This window comes from Magallana gigas, chromosome 1 (genome assembly GCF_963853765.1).
Source record: "Magallana gigas chromosome 1, xbMagGiga1.1, whole genome shotgun sequence".
NCBI lineage: Eukaryota > Metazoa > Mollusca > Bivalvia > Ostreida > Ostreidae > Magallana > Magallana gigas.
Window position 1 is genome coordinate 44,844,811 of NC_088853.1, and position 23,327 is coordinate 44,868,137.

General features: G+C 33.3%; 1 protein-coding gene across 1 annotated transcript in view; it reads left to right on the forward strand.

The window, feature by feature from the left end:
• The window catches only part of LOC105336745 (protogenin), an 80,759-nt gene extending 57,941 nt beyond the window's left edge, over positions 1 to 22,818 (forward strand). The window contains exons 13-21 of the mRNA XM_034463617.2: positions 7,742 to 7,930; positions 8,550 to 8,811; positions 10,119 to 10,246; positions 11,375 to 11,542; positions 11,847 to 12,011; positions 12,549 to 12,669; positions 13,299 to 13,428; positions 14,365 to 14,460; positions 15,008 to 22,818. Of these exons, the coding sequence (XP_034319508.2) occupies positions 7,742 to 7,930; positions 8,550 to 8,811; positions 10,119 to 10,246; positions 11,375 to 11,542; positions 11,847 to 12,011; positions 12,549 to 12,669; positions 13,299 to 13,428; positions 14,365 to 14,460; positions 15,008 to 15,610 (1,862 nt within the window). The 3' untranslated portion in view covers positions 15,611 to 22,818. The remainder of the gene's footprint in view (positions 1 to 7,741; positions 7,931 to 8,549; positions 8,812 to 10,118; positions 10,247 to 11,374; positions 11,543 to 11,846; positions 12,012 to 12,548; positions 12,670 to 13,298; positions 13,429 to 14,364; positions 14,461 to 15,007) is intronic.
• The last annotated feature ends 509 nt before the right edge of the window (positions 22,819 to 23,327 follow it).

A 23,327-nucleotide genomic window follows, 5' to 3' on the forward strand; every position in this document is an offset into this window, starting at 1 on the left:
ATATTTTCACTATTATATAGTAATCATCGATTGAAAATCGGCTTATCCCCCAATTCGACTAGTCTAGGAATTTTTCCTGAATTTTGTCTGAAAATGAACATTTCGGCATGTGCCCCACATCGACATATGCCCCGAAAAATACGGTAAATGTCATTGGATCTTTTTAAAAGCATTCTGACGAGAAAATAAAATTTAATTAAAAACATTTTTTTTTTTTAATCTGTCAACGTAATAAATGATTAATTGTTTTTTTTTTTTTAACTTATGTAACTGTACATTTAGAATTAATATTCAATTAATCATATAATGCTTTTTCCCCCATATTAAATGTCTTGGCTCCTGACGTAGCAATTTTATACAGAGTTCACACATGTTTTTATTGTATCGTGTCCTTCAAATTCTGCGTTTCTTGTTTTTCATGGTTGGGTTTCAAATTAATTATAGAAAATTATTACACAATAACTGACAGATTTAACATATGATGCCCCACTTATAGAAGAAAGGTTAAGATTGAAATGGAACATTGTAATTTGCAGCTGCATGTCTTCACTTAAAATATTTGGTCAGGATAAAATTATGTTATTATATTTACATTATCCAGTTTCTTTGCCTGTGATAACACTGCGCATCGATTTTGTACTATATAACTTTTAATACAAATGATGCCAAATTGAGGCGCCAGCGATGTTTGTTTATTTATATTTAAATATTTAATTGTATGATGACCTAAAATTATATAAATATAAGTAATAAGGAATCATTCTTTGAATATTATGAGGTGATAATTTCGGTCGGGGCGTGATCAAATCTATTGGATTTGATCACGCCCCGACCGAAGTTATCACCTCAAAATACTCAAAGAATGATTCCTTATTCCTTATATAATAAACTCCATGCATACACTGGGAGCTTCCAGGACCCACTTTCTGATATGAATTTAGGGTCCATAAATCATAGATTGTTATGGTGAAAAAAGTGGAACTCGATCGTTGTGACTTATATGTTAAAGTCCAACTTAAATGTAACAAAAATTTGTTTTTTATTAAGGAAGAGAATTTTCGAGGCAGAAATAAATGACAATGTCCTTAAAAATAAAAAATGCACTCCATGAAGCTAGCTTTCACTTTAATTAAATGACAAAATCTTTGAAAATTTTCTATGTATTGTTTATTTTCTTGCTTTCTAAAAAAAATCCCATCACTAGACAGATGCGGAAGAGACAAAATTCAGACCTTCTTGATAAATAAGGAAATCCTTGAATATTTTCTCTCCATTGTTTTAATTTCCTGTTTTTATGAATTATCCGTCACTTGGCAGATGGGGCCGAGACAAAATTCAGACATGGGAAAGATTTGTCTTTTATTTGTGTTAATAAGTGACCGATTTAAAAATTGACTTTGTTTATTCATGGTACCCTTGAAATAAATTTTTCTGATGCATAATTATGAAGAAATACTGATGCATAATCTGAACATTATAAAATATAATCTTTTTTTTTTCTTCTCTTTTTAATGAAAATCACTATGTCAACTGAGATTTCATATTTTTGATAATCTGAAGCAAAACCCTTCAGCTTTTGAATGATTTGTTTAATGTGCGTGTTGATAAATTGTTAGAAAAATAATCATGTATGTTTTCATCAAATTTTCAAATGAATTAGATAAATAAACTCAATGTATGAATCAGAATTAGTTTAGACTAGAGAGACTATAAATATTGACATTAAGCTAACTAGAGTAATTATCCCTGATAGCTTTCAATGCTGGAAAATACTGAAGAAGCAGAAATATTCGTTGAGGACTTAATTTCGTTATTTTCGTTGGCAGTATAAATCAACGAAATTAAATCCATGACGAATTTTTAACCCAAGTATTAGTGAATACCAAGAGATAAGGATATGACAAAATTAAATGCCGACGAAATTTTGACCCATCGAAAATGTATTAGCTTCTACAGTACATATTACTTGTAGGCATACATGTGCCTTCTTTTCATGTTTAGCATGTACATTTTGAACTAAGTCTTATGACAGATTTAAAATTGAATTTTGAAAAAAATGCATGTCATGGAATATTAAACAAACATAACTATCTTCAGAACTTGTGGTTAAAGTCAATGTCACAGTAAATTCTTTATAAGAAAAAGTTTAAAACTGAATTTTGAAAAAAAAAATACATGTCATTGAACGTTTTCCTGCTTTTAAACAGAAAGGAAATACATATTCTGCAGAAGAAAGATCCAATTGCTAGAGCCTTGAACTTTCAGTGGGATGTTGATATATAGTTTGCTCATCAAAACAAGCCTTTAATATTGACCTCTTTTTTTCTAATTTGCTAAGAGAAACTCATTAATATTTAGTGACTGTCAAAATTGAAAAGGTTTTTTCCCCAAGAACTGCTCTGTTGATTGAAATTGATGCTGTTTCAACTGAAATATTTAACATCCCTGGATAAAGTTGGACAAGTGTCATTGTGTTCAATGTGCTTATATCTATTAGCCAATGACTGGTCAGATTACCATGATAGACCCCGCCTTCAACAAATCAAAGTTTGTCACATACTGCCCAAAGTCCAAATGTTAAAATGGCTCTAAGAGCTTTACAGCTATGCAGGCAAAAACAAGGATTACCCACAGAAAGGGACAATTCAAGCACCAAAAAAAAAATCATCTAAACAATACTCCCAAAACAAGATAAGAAAAGGGGAGTGCTAGCTATAAGGGTTCAATAGTTTATTAAAACAACACTTCCAAAACAAGAGAGAAAAAAAAGTGTGGACATTGTTCAGATACAGACTCTTTGTATGGCTTCCAAACACTATCAACTTTTATGAAATTTTGTAAAACAGTCACCAATTTTTACAATCTCAAGAGATTTCCGAGACTTACATACTTTCACATTATAAAGCCCTGTCAGTATCAATTAACCCCTTCTTGGGTAGCAAGTGGTTATGAAATTTAATCTGTTGATCTCCATGCATGCAGTCAAAAATATACCATTTTCCCAGAAAAAAAAAATTTTTGGGTTGATTTGTGTATTGACCATAAAATAGGCTGACTGTGTATTTACTCTGAATAATATATTAAGTACCACAGACTTGTAAACAAAATAAGGCTGTGTTATATTTACCCATAAAAAAATGTAAAAAGAATTCTTGAAATTTTCAAAAATTGTGTACTGGCACTGTACCAGTTATCTGCTAAAATTTAACGTTTTCTTTTCGTAATTCCTTTTTTCTTGATATTTTTGGATAAAACTTGACATGCTTTAAAAAGTGAACTCCTTATTTATCAATCTGTTAGTTTATATCATTATTTAGAACCCAAAACATCTTGTTTTGTGCTTTTATGCACGCCCCGAATTTGCCGAGTTTTTACGATTTACTGTACCAGTTATCGGCTTCGTGATAATAACATAGTAAAAATCCGTGTTCATGTTGTTTTTATACTCTGCTAAATGTAGTTTGAATTATGCCCCTTGTGAGGTCAGAATAAAGCATTCGGGGTCATGATACATTATAAACAAAACTCATAAAATGTTGTAATACAACAAATTGTATACTATTCAAAACATAATTGTGCAATCAAGCGTTCAATTGTGCTACGAATCTCTCGGAAATTCGTAAATTCCTTTTGTTTATACATGTTAAATGTATTGATTTTATATCTCAAATCAAAGAAGGGATATAATAACGTATCACAAAGAGGTAATATTCTATTTTTATCTTATAACGTCACTTCCCCCACTGCTGAAAGTGCAAAGATGTAAAATCAGCGGTAAACAATGATCGTTTAAGCTCATGTATAAAACATATTCAAGAAAGTTTTCAAGCAAACTTACTTTTCCTTATTCGAAAAAGACAACTGAATTAAAAAATCTTGGATTGTCGCGTGCTATAAACCCGAACTCTCAGTTTAGCCGATAACTGGTCTTAGCCGATAACTGGTACAGGACCAGTATTCATTTTCACATTAGCTTTTGGATACCAATCTTCAATTAATGTGAATGAATTTATATAATAAATATGTAAAGAGGTACATAAGTTACATATATGTCATATTACATGTATTAGTTACATAATTATATATATATATTTATATTGTATAATAAATATAAGTCTACCAGATATAGATATATTAAAGTATCATGTATTATTAATGCTGATTTTAAGAAGGCTCGACGGTTTTAGGCATTAAGATTTCCAGACTATTTTAATCTTCTTAAGAAGAAGAGCTCTCTCTCTCTCTCTCTCTCTCTCTCTCTCTCTCTCTCTCTCTCTCTCTCTCAGATAATGATCAAATCTGAAAGCTAAAATTTTAGATTTTTTTTCTTTATTAATTATACCTTAATATATAATAATTATATATACCTTAATACCTTATACCTTTAAAATATAATTATATATATACAGGTGAATCTCGATAACTCGAACTTCGGGGGACCATGATTAAACTTCGAGAGATCAAGAGTTCGAGAGATCGAAAGTTTAAAAAAATCCGGAAATTTTTGTTCCGGTCATTTTGGTTCTAAAACTATAGTAGCCGGAAATTTATATTTATAACATGGAAGGATATTCTGACATGATTTCAGTCGTATTTTCTGCTACATTACTTCAATTTAAACAATACAGAACTCACTTGTGTGGTTATTAAGTGTATTTTTTCACGTTTAAAAACTTTTAAGCATATTATGATTTCTTGATCATTACGTTTGAATATTTTAAATAAAGAGCATTTACCGTAACATTCACAAGTTGTTGAAATTAATAGATCACTTACAAATTACTTATCTACCCTTTGAAGGAAGCAATGGGTAGTGTCACTTACGTAATCAACCAATTAACACTACCACGCTAGCCCCCAGGAGTTCACTCAACCGTCTAGGAAAGGTCCACACGGAGCTATAATTATACGCTTGATCGGCCGCGTGTGTACACAGCAATCACTTCGAGTTATCAAGAGTGAAAAACAATGAAATATGTATAACGGGACCCAGGTTTTACTTCGAGAGATCAAGAACTTCGAGAGATCGGAGTTCGAGAGATTAAGAGTAAATTTGCTTAGTTATATAGAGAAAAAAATTGGGACCGTAAGTTCACTTCGAGAGATCAAGAACTTCGAGAGATCGAAGTTCGAGCCATCGAGTGTCACCTGTATTAATTATTGCCAAACATATCATATAATTGTCAAAGTTTAAGGCAGGTCTAGGGTGATAGGTAATTTGTTGATCACCCTGGGCCACCTTATGATAAAAACTAGCTTTTATATATTTATAAAAAGTTGACATATTTTAAATGGACGTGGCATTATATAAATAGTGCCTGTTTGGGAGGGTAACAGTTGAAATTGACACCCCGAGAAAACCATTGTCAACCTCCGCTTCGCGTCGGTTGACAATGGTTTTCTCGGGGTGTCAATTTCAACTGTTACCCTCCCAAACAGGCACTATTTATTTTATTATACTGAATGTCTTAATTTTTAAGACATTTTAACTGCTTTTATATAGAAATAACGTGAATTCTACAGCGAACCGTACGCGCATAATTTTAGCGCATGTAACAATTTTTAATGTTACCCGTTGCTAAGTGCGTTGCTAACGCTGAGGGTAATAGAAAGGATTATGAACTGCGTCTTAACCAATCAGATTTCAGTATTTAACATGAAAGTATAACAATACACTTTAGTGAGCTTTTTTTTTTCGATGGATTGTAAACATGTCTGAATGGTATGACAATTCTAGGAAAAATCAATGATAGATAACAAATAAATGGTCAACTTTTTCTGTTGCAAGACAGACTTCACCCTTCATAAAATTATGAGCATTGTTTAATAAAAAAAAAGCATAACTTTTCTGAACCCCTTTTATCAGTCACTTGAAATTCGTAACTTCAAGTTTTGATATTTAGAGCTTAGCTTCTTCGGAAATTTCCACTTATAAAAACACTCTTTGTTTGAATTGCATAAAATTGACATTTTATATTGTTTATTTCCTGGTTTTAGCTTCCTCCTTAAGACATTTTAAGACAAGATATATCAAGTGTTTTGTAAATTTGAAGTTTTATTTTTTTTTAAATGGTTATTTATTACTTTTGAGTCATTATTTTGAAAAAATAACCACCATAAATGTAGTTTTTAAGATAAACTATTTAAAGACCAGTCCATGCAAGTTTCCTATAATGAAGCAATACCAATTCTCCGACAAAAAATTCCTGTGTTACTTTAAGCCCTGTAACACAGCCGACTCCGTCATGTGTACTAAAGCGTTTTTATTTGATAATTTTTCTTTTCCCTTCATCATTTTTTCATGAATTTCTCAACACATGCATGAACAACAAAGAGCCATTGGAATTGATACGTACAATTTTATGGAAGTCAATTTCATGATTTCTGCATTTTCTGCATTGATGCATTCTAAGTACCCGCTTTGTACCAGTTGAAATGAAACAGGAGAACAATGAATTCTTTATGAGGATTTTGCTGAAAGACAAAAATTCTGACATCTTTGATCTTTTGATCCATTTGGAACAATCAGAACACTTTGTTGCTCATTTGGGTACTTTCATGAATAGGTTATTAATGCATTGCAAACCACTCTGAAAAGTTTTTGCATTTAGCTGTAACTTCCTTCTATTTGATGAAGCAGAGGGACTATGGTAAAACAGAAATCTATTGTTTAGGGGGGGGGGGTCTTTCAAATAAATGAACACATCGTTATGAGATGAATGTGCATGTGAATCAAAATATCAAGCAAAAAGTGATGCCCCAAAAAAAAAAACTAAAACAGAACAATAATCCTAAAGTCAATTTGACCTTGAGTTTCATATGAATGACCTTTAAATTGAATTTGACTATTTGAACTATTAGGTCAACAAGCATTCAAAATTAATTAGAATAGTCATAATTATGAAACAAAATGACTATCTGAAAATAACATCCACTAGCTAACTTAGTTTTATGATTTTTTATATTGGGGGATGGGGGGGGGGGGTTACTATACAGTCTCCATGTTTTGATATAATGTATGAGAGAGAGAGAGAGAGAGAGAGAGAGAGAGAGAGAGAGAGAGAGAGAGAGAGAGAGAGAAGAGTCCATGCACAAGCTGACCCATTCAATTTTATTTCTGAAGTAATTTTTGTATCAAATGTCATTTATTTTGAATATAGAGCAAATTTAGTGCCTATCATGATTCAGATTATTGCATGTCAACTTCTCTAAAAAATGTGGATGGATTTTTCCATATTTAGCTTATGATGTGCCTGTGTATAACACATGTTGTATACTAGCTGTTGTCAATAAAATAAGAATCATATTCCTGATGAATAAAAAATTACAAATTTAAGTACATAAGCATTATATATTATAGTGGGTCAGCATGAGTACGTAAAATTTTAAGCCATAAACTATATTTATTAAGATATGGAAAAAATCCAATTATTTTAGGCTTAGAATTTGAATATTTTTCACTTTCATACAGAGTTCTCATTTTAAGGAGATTAATACAGACTAATAATGGACACATGCATCCATCAAACTCTCTTAACAGTGCAACATTTTATTTCTTCTCATTTTCTCTGTTACAGAGGTGATTTATTTATCTGTGTATTTTGAATATTTTCCTACATCTTTATATAGATCTCAGCTCTTCATCTAAAGGAGGTTAATTTAGTATAAAAATGGCCACGACCATCAATCCCTCTTAACAGTGCAATTTTTATAAATTTTCTTTCCATTCTCTCCATCACAGTGACCCCTGCTCCTCGTCTTGAGGTGACCCCTCTGAACAACTCTGCGGTCAAGGTCACATGGGAGGTCAGCAACACCTCTACAGAGGTCACGGGGTTCAAGCTGTACGTCAACAGGAAGATCGGCCCCGTCCACAGTCGATATATTCAGCTCGGATCAGATTCTAATTCAACGATAGTCAGCAGTTTGGGTGAGGGTTTTATTTTTTCAAGTACCAAGTCCTGTCGAAAGAAATGAGATAAATCCCGCTTAATATTGAATGCTTTTGTTCTGGTTGTAATATGGCATTTAATTGAATAGAAAAATTTAGTTAATTTGTATAACCTGGTTTTCATGTCACAAGACACAGATTATTTAAAGTGTAAACTGCCCCAACCCAAGTTATACTTGTATAACTTGGGTATAAATCATTGAGTTCATTTCTTATATTATAATAATTTGTGGATTTGAGATTTAGAATGTAATATATGTAGATTTTGTTGGTTTTCCATACTCATTATCAACAAGTTTTGAAACAAATGAAGTTTTTGTTTAATTTTTCATATTTATCATATCAAACAAACAAATCATAAAAATACATTTTCATGAATCTGTTAAAAAAGGGGCAATGCTTATAAATTGTCTCCTACCCCAACTGAAAAATTGTCAAATCATTCCATATTTTGTTTGTTCTTACAGAAATATTAATATTTTGTGTAAATAATTATAACATATCCTCATTTTAATTTTTACCCAGGAAGATTTTTGTGTAAATCACATTTTTTATCAGAATGATCAAGTAACAAATTTGAATATTTGATTTGAAACAGAGACAAGGATTTACTATGAAGCCATCTTGGAGGCACTGGGAGAGAACGAGACCGTGTCCGGTAAGGCGTGTCGGCTGTTCCAGGCCCTCGGCCCACAGAGACCTCCGGAACCGCCCCCGCCCATGGACATCAAGGTGTTCGCCCGCACCCCCCACTCCCTGTCACTCAACTGGAGCATCCCCCACTGGGGGGAGGGGATCACCTACTACACGGTCCGTTACCATGTTAAGGATGATGACCGCAAGATCATGTATGAGCGGAGGTGAGGGTCACTGCTTAGCCAAAGGGAGATAATTCTTAATGTAGTAAAATTCATATACTGTAGTTATGTCATGATGATAGCTTTAATTTTGTGTCACATTAATTTTGTCTTTCATTGGATTTCAATGTATAACCTGATCCAACAAAATTAATTAATAATGTTCAATAAGGTTTAAAAAAATGACTAAAATTTTTGTAAGATGTGGTCCACAACAGTACTGTAGTCTTAAAGGGGCATGGTCACGATTTTGTCAAATTTTATTTTTATGTTTTTATAATTTACAAGGCTTTAGAAATGCATTTCTAATGATCAAATTAAATTTGAGAGTCATTCGTAGAGTTATAAGCAAGATACAGGGCTCACAATTCTTTGTCATGTAAACAAGGCTCGTGCCCTGTTTTTGTTTACAAAGGTTCTATATACCAGTAAAAAATCTTTTTCCAGCTTATTTGTCTATCTTTTTATTTATTTTAAGCATAGATATACAGTTCCTAACGTTTAACACATTCGATTTAGGTTTAAAACTGAAATTTTTACTTCAACGTTCAAAATGTAAACAAACGCTTTGTTTACATAGCGAATAATTTCAAGCTCTGTAACTTGCTTATAAATCAACAAATGAGACTCGAATTTCGTTTGCCTATTAAAAATGCCTTTCTGAAGCATTGTAAATATTAAAATCGGAAAAATAATTTTTGACCAAAATCGTGACCATGCCCCTTTAAAACTGAATTTTACTCGATCGTATCGACATTGATAAAAATGACATGAAAATAAACATATGCTCTGTGTGTGTATTTTAAAGGGCAAACTTTTTTTTTCTATTAAAAGTATCATAAAAGCCTATTGAGCTGAACCTCCTCAGCAAAATTCTACTATTAATATACATACCAAAAATAGGTTCCGAACTTTATTTGTACTACCATAATCTTATCTAAATCTAAATTTAACATGTGCTAACTAGCTAGCAAAGTGTTTAATTGCTTGAAATAGTGAGACTTGATTTCGTGTATTTGTATGATGTTGATACTGTAAACCAATTTTTATTCGCAGCGACTTTATTTCGCGATCAACTGCCGATTAACTGGTTCGCGACGACTAATGTTTGCGACCAAGCCTTATCCAGACCTGTATTGTTTTAAAAACTATAGACGAAGGATTGGTTCGCAGGAGAAATATTCGCAACGACAAGGCTCTCGCTAACCTCGCAAAAATTTCTTGCACGTGAATAAAAGTTGGTTTACAGTATATGGCTGTATATTTGTAACTCTTGAGATTAATGCGTGTGTTGTGTACTTATTAAACAGTGACTCCCAGAACCACACCCTCCAGGACCTGACCCCCTACACCACCTACACAGTCTCTGTACGCTCACACTCGACACTGACCACAGGCCCATTCGGAACCTCTCAGGACATTACTACCCTGGAGGATGGTAAGTTCCAAAGAAAGAAAATCACCTTGCAAGATTTGGAAGGTTGCCAAATTTTTAACTCGCAATTCTGAAATTTTTACTTTTGCAGTACTGTTTATTGGGAGTTTTATTATGAGTTTTGACCCAATCTGATACATGTCATTACATGTGTTTTGCTATCATGATAATTTCAAGAGTCCTTTAAAGCTATTCACATCCTGTCATTTTGAAATCATTTGCTGATTTGTAAAATTGCGTCTGGGGAAGGTTAGGCCAATTTGGTATTGTATGCCAATTCCATTCCATTCTGTTTTGGAAAAAAAAATGTTAACACCATTTGTTGCTTAAATACTTTGTAAACAGTTGCATTCTTAACAATTTCAAGCAAAACAGCCATTTTAGCTTTATAAATACCAAAGTAAATTCATTTTATTTTGCAAGAGATAATTTGATTTGCAGCAGCAGCAGGCAGAAATCAAATTAGTAATTCTGATCCATGCATATTAGTGAACTTTTCAAATTGCAAACAAACTGACTTGCACAAATAAAAGACTACAGATTTCACTTATTTTCACAAATTTGCTGCAGGCAAAGACAAATATTTGGTGTACAATAAACCCACTTCGATTTAGTCAAGACAACTTTATATTGATTTTACAATTGGGAACGTGTTTTCACTGTATCTATTTTTTACAACCATGCAAATCTGGATAATATATTTTTGAACATAGATGAATGAGGACTGCTTCAAAAGCAGCAAAAAATAATTACAACAACAGGACTTTCCCGATTATTAAGAAATATTATGAGAGGACTTGCATGCTCTTCCATCCATTTTAATGTTCTAAAATATAAGATACTGTTGAAATTAAAAATAAAATTTAGTTTACAGTGTACTAGCATGCATCCAGTTCTCGCCGAGTACGTACCATTTCTTGCCAGTGCATTGTTACGTCATTTTTGGTATATAATTTTATGTGATAAAATGACGTAACAATGCACTGGTGAGAATTGGTACTTGGCGAGAACTGGTCATATTACGCCAGTATAAGCATTAACAAGAGTCTAGCCTGATCAAACAACCTACATAACGAAAAACATGAGTTGAGATTTTGATGGCATACAAGCTCATGATTACATTGATTTCAGTCCCCAGTCCCCCCGAGGGTGTCACCTTTTCCCCCCTGAGTGAGGGAGAGGTCAAACTGATGTGGAAGCCCCCAACCCAGAGGAATGGGGTCATCATCTTCTACATCATCCAGTATCACCCTGAACTTGAGGACCCAGAACCCTTGTGGACATCCATGCACAGTAATGGTCAGTATTCTGTATATGTATTATACTTATTCATTGTAATGTAATTATATTACATTTTTACAATTTGAATTTTAACAAAATAAAGCTCCCAACATAATAATTCAGTTATATAGTACTATGAATCGTTTTAAAATTGTTGTATGGTGCTTGTTCAATATAATACTTTGTATGAATCGAATGTCAGAGTATGAATTTTACGTAAGATTTTCCCCTTCATTTAACTATAAGGTCCCTACAACCTAGTGTATTGTTCAATAAAACACACAATATGAAATATCTATAATCTTTTTTGTTCACTATACAGGGACTCTGACTCAGGCGGTGGTGCGGGACCTGACAAGCACCGTTTATTACTTCAAGCTCAGAGCGTGTACTAATGCTGGCAAGGGGCCGCCATCAGACGTGGTGAAGGTGGTGCTAAATCCCTGTATCAGGCCGTGTGATGGACGCAACTCGTCACCACCCATCTGTAAGCTGATTAATTTACTAGTGCACCATTCCTGTGGCATCATTTCGTGGGCTTAGAGTTGGGGGGTATAAGATTTAGATGAGCTTATTATATTCCTAATGGTATTAAAATATAGATTCTGATTTAAATATATAGTGTGAGTTTGTCAAACTTTTAGAGCATGGAACAAAAAAATTAAAGGGTGGGGGAGAGGTTTCTTACAATTATATGTTAAGAAAAATCAAACGGCCATTTCATAGGTTGTTTGTTGGGGGGGTGGGGGGGGGGGGGATGTTGGAATACAGGCATGGATTTCGCATTAATTCCTCATGAATTTAAAATGATAATTACTTTTAAAAGCAAATATTAATGGCAGTTACCTACTAACGAAATATTATTAAATTATGTACATTACAAAAATTCCAATGGAGAAACAAATCAAGCCATTCTTTTTTTTACAAGTGGCTTTCATTGCATTTGATAATAAATCTTGGCACTGCAAGTTGGACTAGAGGCAAAGAGAGATAACTCTGTATTGTGAGATCTTGTTTCCTACAGCTTCGTTCTCCGAGGGCTCGGACAGTTTCCTGCGGGACCAGAGACTGGGGATCGTGATTGGCTGTGCCATCGGACTGACCAGTATCATCGTCTGCATCCTGGTCATTGTCCTCAGACAAAGGTCAGTGGGGGTCAAGGACAGCCTCAAACTGAAATTATAAATCAGAAATATATATCTATATATCTGTTAAAAAAAAAAACTTTTATTTTTTCAGAGTAAAAATAAAAAAAATTTTAATGCTGCATCAGACAACAAGGGCTTTACTTTTATTAAGTTTGCAAGATTAAAATCAGAAAATTAGTACAGCAGTATTTTATATATTTAGAAATGGTTTAGAAACCTCCATATCTCGACACTTTCAAAAAAATCTAGGTTTATAAAGATTTTGGTATTTATCCAACCAGTACTTCCTTAGTAGAATGTTAATGAGCCTCTTTAAGATACAACTGAGACCCAAACAAAGGTTTTGGGGAGCAATATTTGTGAAGAATAGATTCTGTACGTACTAAGACTTTACTGCAGATGCATTGCCTGTTTGGTCAATGTTTTTGTTCTTTGTAACTTTTCAACAGCAGCCATATTCTTCTTCCCACCTCACCCCCAAATAATTTGAAACAAACAACTAATTGAAAAAAGTAGAAAATGAAATATTTTACTGTTTTATGACATGTATTGACTAAATATGCATTGCCTTTTACCACAGATGTGAAAGGGATGTATTTTGTCAATTTTGTTTTTTCTATATACAGACACTATGCCAACTTGTACCGCCACTCCACAAGGATGGTGGCCAACCCAGAGCTGGGCTACAGGTACCAGCACCAGGGCTTCCAGACCCCAGAGACCAGAAGACTGATGCTTGTAGACCGACAGGGCAAGGTAAACTATATTCCAAACCCTGGGGGTGGGAGGGGGCAATCTAAGAGGAGGGGGATACAGGGTTACCAACACCAGAGCTACCGGAGACCAGGAGACTAATGCTGATAAATCGACAGGGCAAGATAACCCAAACTCCTATCCCTAGGAGTGGGGGGGGGGGGGACCATAACCCCAGGGGTTTCTGAAGAGAAGTGACAGGTGAATATGTATCAAAATATTCAGGACTTTTAAAAAACTTTTGCTGATGCAATGAAAAACTTAACAGCTTAATGGAAGGTTTTAAGTACATTCATCTGTGGGTTTGGTTGGGATACTGTAGATTCCCAATTAAATGCAGGGATTAATATCCACATAAAATCAAGATAAGCTTCCCTTGTGGATTCTAAAACCTCTATTTCATTTCTGTATAGCTGTATACCAAATGGAATCTTTACAAATTTAAAGTTCAGCACTCACAATTTTTATGTTCTAGCTAACAATTTGATACAAAATGGCAAGGTGGTGGAATTATGTACTTGCATAAAATAAGAAATCTACAGTATACTATGCAGGTGTTATTTCCAAGAATGTCATGTCAAATTTTATGGTAAATAATGCTTAAGGTAGCTCACTACATTGATTAAGACATACTTTTTAAGCCACAACATCACAAGATTGGAATTTCAGTCGGTTTGTTGAATATCAGGCTTGTAAATATCATACTAGAGACCGAATTGCCAAGATCGAGGCTTTTGTTTCTATTTAATGAATTAAATTTCTGGAAATTACAATTTTTTAAAATCCAAAATTGCAAATTTTTTACCTGTTTAACTTTTATACTTCTTATGCATCATGCCATCTATAAAATTTAAGAAATTTTCTGCTGATTTGAGAAACTCTATATATTTTAAGGTGTAGTGCGCCACCTTAATAAGTTCACATGACGTTGTATTGTAGGACCGCAATGTGCCGAGCAGCACCTTCATGGCATGTAATGGTAAACTGCTGACCCTGGCCGCCACAGACAGACACACAGATAGGATGGATCAGGAGGTAAAGGATTAACATCAGTCATATTAGAAACAGTGTTGGTTGGTTAAAATTTTGACGAAACCTATGATAGAACTGTGAATATTTCTTTTAAAGACAGAAAGAAAATTGAGTGGAGCTTATAATTACATGTACAAAGAACAAGGTTTTACATCAGGGTTGTCTCTAAGACCCGGGAGGCGGGGAATTTACCCGCCTATAATGCCTTAATTACCCAGCTATTATTGCATTTCAACACAATGTAGCTCTAAGCAAGACCCCCAGACCCCCTTCTACTTTTTCATTTCTTCCTTCTACTTCAATTTCTAGAGACAACCCTGCACATGTGGAAACAGTGGACCAAAATCTTAAGAACTAAGATCACAGTTGTACATAAATGTTAAAGACAATTGCAAGTTAAAAAGAAAAAGAGCTTCATCTATGAAATCCTCGAATTAAAATAATGTATGATCCTCTTGCAATGTGTTTCACTACTTTAGATACCATTTTTGTGTGAATACAGTACTACTAGCTAAACTATTAACTGACTTCAACCCATTGTTTTCTTCAGCAAGGAGAGAATGCTTGTTTACTCTGGCATCAGCAAGGCTTAAACCATGCCCACAGTGACGGGAATCAGTCCTTATCCAATGACAGTGGAGCTAGCCTGTCATGTGACATAAGGGGTGTGTCACCTGAATCCTCAAGTGAGAGGAACATGGACAGTACATGGGGCTCCACACGGGGAAATAATTTGTTGAGTGAGGCCTCAGGGGGTGGACGAGGGGGAGGAGAAACAGACAGACCCTCACAGATTCGTAGGACCAGTCCAGAAATGAACAGGGTGGGGTCCCTGTATAATGACACTTCTATGAGTCACAGTGACCAGTTGTTGAAGAAGATGCTAGCGGCTACCTCTGCAGAGCTGAAGTCGAAGGAGCAACTCGACACAGACTTACACGACACGCTTGCTACAGAGTCTCGGAGCAACGACACGTCGCGTCAAGTGGACATTGCAAGTCAAAGCGCTTCACCAGAATCTCTCTCAAAACAGGAAGACCTCAATTTCACACAGCAGCTGTCAACAGAGTGTGACAGAGCAAACCAAAAGCATGGTTCACCAGACGGTTTGTCACGGTCTGCTGATTTTGTGTCACGGTCCGGCGAACAGTGACGTCTGCTGAAAAAATTGGGCTGTTATTGGAAATTGCAGTCTGCTGCTGATGATGATTGCTGGAGTCACATGACAACCTCAGTAGATGTTTTCATCCAATCAAATTTGGCTTTACATGGCCACCTCTACCTCCACACACTTTGAAACAAGCAGGAATTTTATTGGTAGAAATTTTGTATTTCATTGAGGTTCATTGCTCACATCCACTGAAGTGGAAAAAACAAGCGTAATATTTTTGATTAAGCTTTGAAACTATTGTTATCTACAAAGCAAAAATGTATGGGTTTTTTTCTTACTTGCATGTGTATCAATTTTAAGCTAATTAAGGCCCTAAAAATCAAAGCAGTTGGCTTTGAATAGATAAAACTTTACTTTTCTAATATTAATCAAACTATTGAAGCATGTCCATGGAAAATCTAAAATGAGCTCTTTTTAAGTCCTTTTTCAGACAATTATGTGTAGTAATTTGGAATGTATGAATAATGGCAGACACTTGTGGTTGTAGAAAAGAAAGATTGGTTCTGATCAACAGTTTAGATGATAGATTTTCCATGATTTTTATCTTATAAGTATTGCGATTCAGGAATAACATTGGATTTGTAGGCATTTATATGGAAAAAAGACCGTATTCCTGGAAGAGAAGATGGAATTTGAATGAATGTCCATTTTATTTCCATGGACTTGCCTTATATTAAAAATATTTTTTTAAGCATTACTGTACCTAATTTATTTAGCTTCAACAGCATTTATTTTATTTCAAACAAGAAAAAAAAAAGAGTTGTATTTAGGAAGCAACACATCTACCTATTAAAACAGACAAGATTACCTCACACAGAAGTCAGGTTATATGTAAAGGGTACCTCAACACTTTATATTCAACGCAAGCCTTATTGATGGAAGAGCCACAGATCCAGATAGGCTGTTTGGGAATGGTGCCACACCCCCTCCCCCCAACCACTCCTTCTTCAGTCATCTTGAAAGCTTAAGGTACATCAATCCCCATTGTAAAGGTAGATAACTTTTGAAGAAAAAAATATGTACTTTTATGAAAATCTGTTGTTTCTATCTGGAGGGAATCATTCCAGTCATGTTGAAAAAAATTGGATTTTTTTTTTAGTTTGACGATATTTGTTTTAAGCCAAAATGATTACCAGTTGGTACCGGTACATGCAGTTGAACTTTGATATCTGATCAAGCATTAATGTGATAACTGGAATATCAAAGCAACTTTTGAGTTCAGACTCTCAGTAAATTTGGAATCTCTGGTCCTGGAATATATTTAATTTAATTTTTGGCCTTGACCACCTCATAGAGTTTGACAGTACTTTTGTCTTGGTCTTAGTTTTTTCTTTACCTATGGAGTGGAAAAATGGGTATTTTTGTCTCTAGTTTTTAGAGTTCTGAGGGGCCGTTAAATGAAATTTCTTGGTAGTCTGCCAAGAAGACGTCTATTAATTCCTACATAGATTGGGGAAGAGTTATGAGTTGGATGTTAATGTATCATCAGTTATTTCTAGTGGTCAACCTATGATTGATTCTTTTGGAGGGCTGTGGTTCTTTCAGACCAATCGTTTAGTAGTTTTACCTCATTTTGTCTACACTGTAACGTCTCCTCAGCCTATTAAACTTCGAGAAGTTTTTCTTTTGATAATTCAGGGCGGTGCACACTATATTACCTTCTATTATTTATTTTTAAGCTGGAAGAAAATTTTAAAATACCTCTTTGATGATTGAAAGTCATTCATGATTTATAACGAGAGAGAGAAAGAGAGAGAGAGAGAGAGAGAAAATGCAGTCAAAACAAAAATGTTTTTAAAAAAATCTCCATGATAGTGGGTTTTTTCCCTAGGTAACCTCCACTTCCTGTTACGCATTATTTTTGTTCGTTATTTTTTCTTTTTTCAAATACATATCAGGGATAATATTCAGTATGAAAAGTTTTCACTGTTTCTGCCTTGACAGAGGATTAGCTAAAAGCATTAGAAAATATCTATTTTGTCGAGAGAATAACATTTCTAAAAAAAAAAAAAAAGGATCCTTACCTTTATTTACACATAACTGGTCAATTCGCTCAAAAAATGACTGTCCATAGGCAACCATTTAACATGGTACAGTGATATCGTTCAAATTTGTGGATAGCTAGCAGGTTCTTTTTTATAATGAAATAGCATTTTATGGGCTCTCTTCTTATATATCTTATGATTAAAGACCGTTGTGAATTATCCACAAAATATCAGCTACCACAAAATCTAACAACTCCACAGTAAAAAGCAGCCAAGAGAAATGAACATTATGTACATAATTAATTTGGATTGTTTCTGGTTTTAATGATTTTTTTAAATTATATCTTTATTAGCTCCCTTAGATCCTGACAGGTGATGAAATCATTGGTGATAACATCATCATACATACAGTAATATTAAAGAATGTTCTTTTCATCCATCGTTCAATACTTTTGGTCAAATTAGCTTTAAGATTTCACAGTCAGAATAACCTTGTGCGTATGATGATGTATGTGTAAAGTAGTTTAAATTAGATCACATGGACACTGGACTTGCTCTAGTGGGCTCTTATTCATGGTCAATTTTTATGATGTAGGAGTTACCGTAGTCAAGTAAATAGGACAGAGTTTAGGGGGGTACCAATAATTCAAGCATATATGTGCCCCTTATCCTATTCACCTCCCCCCAAAGGCCCAAGTGCCTGTAAACTATGAAGTTAAGGTGGCTTTTCGAATATTTTCATCATTTTTGTTGTTGTTGTTGTTATTGTAAATGTCAATTACTGATTTGTATATTGAAATCTATTTCTAACCATGTTTTGCCCTGAATTTTTGTTGAGTGAAGCAACACCTTTAAGTTCCTTTTTATTTCTCCAACATACCTTCAACCAAAATTGAGGAAATAAAATTATAGGGCAAAAATGGTATGCATAGAAGCAAGCTTGCTTATGTAACATGCTCTATAAATGCTTGTGTGTACCGTATGTTGTACATATAAATGGTTCTTTTTTTCCTCTGTGTTCAAACTTATGTACAGGCTTTTATCATCATATTGTATATTGGCTCTTTTGTATTGCTGGGGTGTTTTTTTCATGGCTATAAGAAATATCGTGCACCTCTTGTGTTAAAAAAAACATAATGTCATTTGAATATCAACTTACAGCAAAAAAAAAAAAAATGATGTCATATAATTTTTCATGCCAAAAAAGAAAATGATAATCAGGGGCCTGCTCCATAAGTATAATTCCCTTAACCTTACTTTAATTAAACATTTTCCTATTGCTCTGTTATTTGTTGCCTGTATACTGTAGATTCCTAATTAAATGCGAGGAATTAATATCTGTGTAAAATCGCGAGAAGCACCCTTCGCGGATTTTATCTCGCCATTATTTTTTTAGAATTGAGAACAATAAGAAATAAGGAAAAAAGTTCTGCATTAAGATTTTATATTCTCGCGATTTAATACAAAAAAGCTGGATTGCGGAATTAAGTAATCGCGTGATATAAGGAATTTACAGTTGGAGATGTAATATATGAGTATGAATTGGGTTGGACAGTTTAAAAGCGTGATGCCTCTTGCATGCAGTGGTACTAATTTACGGTAATTGAAGCTTATTAATAAATAGACATTTTAAGGATTTTTGGGGCATGAAATTAACATTATTACATATGAATTGTTTGTATTCTTGTTTATAAATCTCCTTCTCAAACTTTGTCCCTATCATTACTTGTAACAACCCCCCCCCCCCCACCCCTCCTCCCCTTTCTCACCTCAGAGGCTCATCCCCAGGTTAATTCAGTCCTACACTTTCTTTCTTTTCAACAAACCCTTTGTTTTTATCATTTGAATGATTTCTGTTTGGTTATTTCTAGGAGTGAAAAACCATATTTTGGATTGCACTGAGATTGTCTTTAAAAAAAAGAAGAAGTGATTAATGCAAAGCAAGATCGTTTTAAAAGAAAACTGATGCTACTGTATGCAGGGAAATATTTGCCCTCATTGTCTTATTTTTGCCCTCATTGTCAGCCGGTGAATTTAAGACTTGGTGAATTCCAATGTCTCAAATTATCTCTCTTTAAACACAATTGTATCTGGGCAAATTCAAGACGAGGAGAAACTGTAGGGGCAAGTTTACAAGGGCGAAAATAATACAGGGCGAAAATAACACAGGGCGAAAATAACATGGGGCAATAATAACTCTGTATACAGGAATTGTGAGCGGATACTTAAACAAGTGTCCAAATCACTATGTAACTAATGCAATGCATTTCGTTTGTCAATAAGCTGTCAATGATAGTGTTATTGATGTTCAGATATAGAGGTGCTGTAGTCACAAAAATCATCTAAGACATTGTTACAGAAGTCAACCTATTCCTAACAAAGAAACCTACATACATTTTTATTGTTAAATTTTATTTTATACATTAGCAATTATATCATATGCACTACGCAAACCGCTTAATCGGGAATATCTTTTCTTTTTTTTTGTTATATCCCAAAATTATAGGTAATACTGTAATGTAACTGTTACATGTAATACGTAGATGTAACACATGTTTCATTGGAAATATTCTTTGTAATACCCTGTGTCATAGCAGGCAATATCCAATGTCATTGGTAATGTTATTACACTGTGTTATTGGTAATATTCTTTAATTGCCATTGGTGACATCATACGCCATTGGTGACATCATACGCCATTGGTGACATCATACGGCATTGGTAATGTTACATACCTTTGGTTATAAAAATATCCAATTATATGAGTAATATTCCAAATTAGAATTGTGAGAGAGAAATATATTATTGTAGTATGAAAAAACCCAAGCCCATCCTAAATGGTTTCGTGATGATTTGATTGGTGCAATGGAGCAAGTGTTTTATGTAAATGAGGTCAATATTTGAGAGTTGAACTTTATGAAACAAGAAACATAAGGTTGTAAGTCTTGATTTAAAATCAGGTCCGCCATGTTGAAAATACTTATATGGAGAAAACCATAGGTTAATGTGTGCCTGGCCTACATTTGTAGAGCATTATGGGTAGGCTAGGGATACAGACTTGTTATTTTTTTCCTAATTATTACCATTATGAATATGTGTGCTTAGTGCTCACTTTAAAATTCTGATAATTTTTAAATGGAGGCTAAAATAAAGTAAATATAAGCATTACATTTGTATGTAATACAGTAATGTACCTCCCAATGTAATGTAATTTGTAATCAGGGTTAGGTTGATTACAAAAAAAATAATAAGGTTATTACTATGCTGTTTTTAATTTAGTTTCATTGAATTTCAAAATATCAATTTCTGGAGGAATTTCTTTTTATTAACTTAATTATCAAATCACATGTTATTAATTTTTTTGTGTAAAGAGACATTTCACTTTTAATGTTGTGTAAAAGTAATGGCAAAAAAAGAGTGAAGATAGCTAAAAAGCCATCTTTACTCTTTTTTTGCCATAAAATTTTGGAATTGATATTCAATGAAAATTGATGAAACATTATGCTACATCATAGCTTCCTCTGAGTAGATCTAATTTTCATTAGCAATGCAACTTTTTTTTGTTCCAAAATATAATTGCTCATTTATCTACATAGTAGATTTAATTATTTTTTTTACAATCTTATATCTCTATTTAGTATTAAATACACATAAAAATGTTGGCATAACATAAAAATGTACTATGTATGTAATACAAAAAGATGTACTAGTATTTACTTTAGGTTTTTTCAAATTGTTTATAAAATTTACTGAGTACCTTGTGCTAAATGTAAAATGTATAAAATACATTGTTTGTTCAGTTTAACACAGTTTAACAGTTTCTGTGCATAATGACAAAATGTGTTTAAAATGCATTTAGTTGTATTTTATGTTTTTCTCATATAATCAACTCGCATACTAATTAAAATGTAATGTAATATTTCTTATTGATATTTACCAATTGTAACATTATTACTGGGTATTACAGTCAGTATAAGGCAAGATTTTACTCTTTTAATTTCATATATTTTGACCAATTTTCGATATAAGCTATTAATAAGTTTTCTATTGCTGTTTTTTTGTGTGAACTTCAAAAATATGATTTTGTTTTCTCAAATTAATAGGTTTTTCCGGGATTACTTTCAAAGCATGCTTAAAAAGTTTTGTTGTTTTGAATTTCAAGAGAACATTTGCCCATATGTTGTGCCATACGTATTGAAATTGTGCCATGTGTTCGCTTGTTGTTGCTAAATAATTTGTCATGCAGTTCCCTTGTTACTTTCATTTTCGTAGGTGTAGAATATTTTCATTCGGCAAACTTCGGCAGATTCCGGTATCTTAGATGCAATCGGCCATGTATACCAAACGACAGACATATTGACCCAGTATCATGGGTAATAAAATGTGTTAGCTCAGTCTGTATTAACTTTTACATTAAGTTAAACCAATGAACATTGATCAGTTAGGAATAAAATATGTCAGAATTGGTTTAAAAATGAGCGTTTAAGCTTAACAATCATAAAAATTGCATTCATTATCACTAAGTCTTTCATAAGTATAAATCATACATGTATATGTAAACTGTCCACTCACGAATCAGTTATTTGTTAGTTGGCCGATAATCACATTTAATATGAAGAAGTTAAAACTTTCATCATATAAGTCTATTGACCACGCCTTCTTTTGATATGCCAAGCCACGCCTTCTTTTTTTTTCTGCATGGCCCTTTCATAAGCAATCACTTTGCCTGGCTTCCATTCAAAAAATTTCATCATGCACATTCAAAATCATGTTGTTGTAAATAATTATGATGTTGCATTTGAAAAGAAATAAATTTGAGGTGAAACTCATTTTTATATATATATATATTTAATATGTAACCTACCTCTGTATTTAATATTTTAAAAAAGCAGAAAAAAAAATTGTAAAACTGTAGAGATCTTGATGCTGGATAATGCCATGGTTTGATATGCGTCTACAATAGTTCTCAGAATCTCGAACGGGTCACTAAGCGTTGATTCCCTCATATTTTTTTTTAAAATGCATTTAATTCATTCACGTGTTGAAAATCGATGAAAATTAATTTTCAATTCATGTATCAGTTTGTTGATCGAGGTTGTAGTTACGTTGTAGAGGTAGCCTAGATTAGTTAGCATTTAATGTCTTTTTAATGTCTTCTTGTATTTTGTCTTTGTTTGCAAGAATAATAAAAGTTGTTAAAACATCTGTTCTGTTCGTATATTATTGTTATAAGTAATACGGAATACTGACCAGTAGATGTTTCAAAAACCAAAGATGAGGTACACCTTCCTGTCAACCACGAACGAGAACTCGTTATATTAAATAAAAATTCAGGCGTCTGGATGATTAAACTTATTTCATTCTCAATATAAAAATCATAAATACTTCTGTAATAATTATTGTAAAAGGAAAATTTAGAGATGTTTTTTAATCTTCCTTGCAGAAGTAATAGGTGAATCAGAACATTTGATATGTATGGGATTGGGACTTAACATATAATACTTGGTCAAATGTTTGTCCTTTAAGAAGCTAATCAGTTTTGTCAAGATGATGAAAGTGAGTAACTGTGTTTGTTTGTGTTTTTTTTATTAAGGCGAATGATGCAGCCAAAGGCTCTATTTTTATGTATTTACTTTACAAAAAAAGATATATGATAGTATCACTTTAGTTTTATAGTTTTACGATCTTAAAGTTTAACACTTGTTTGTCTATAA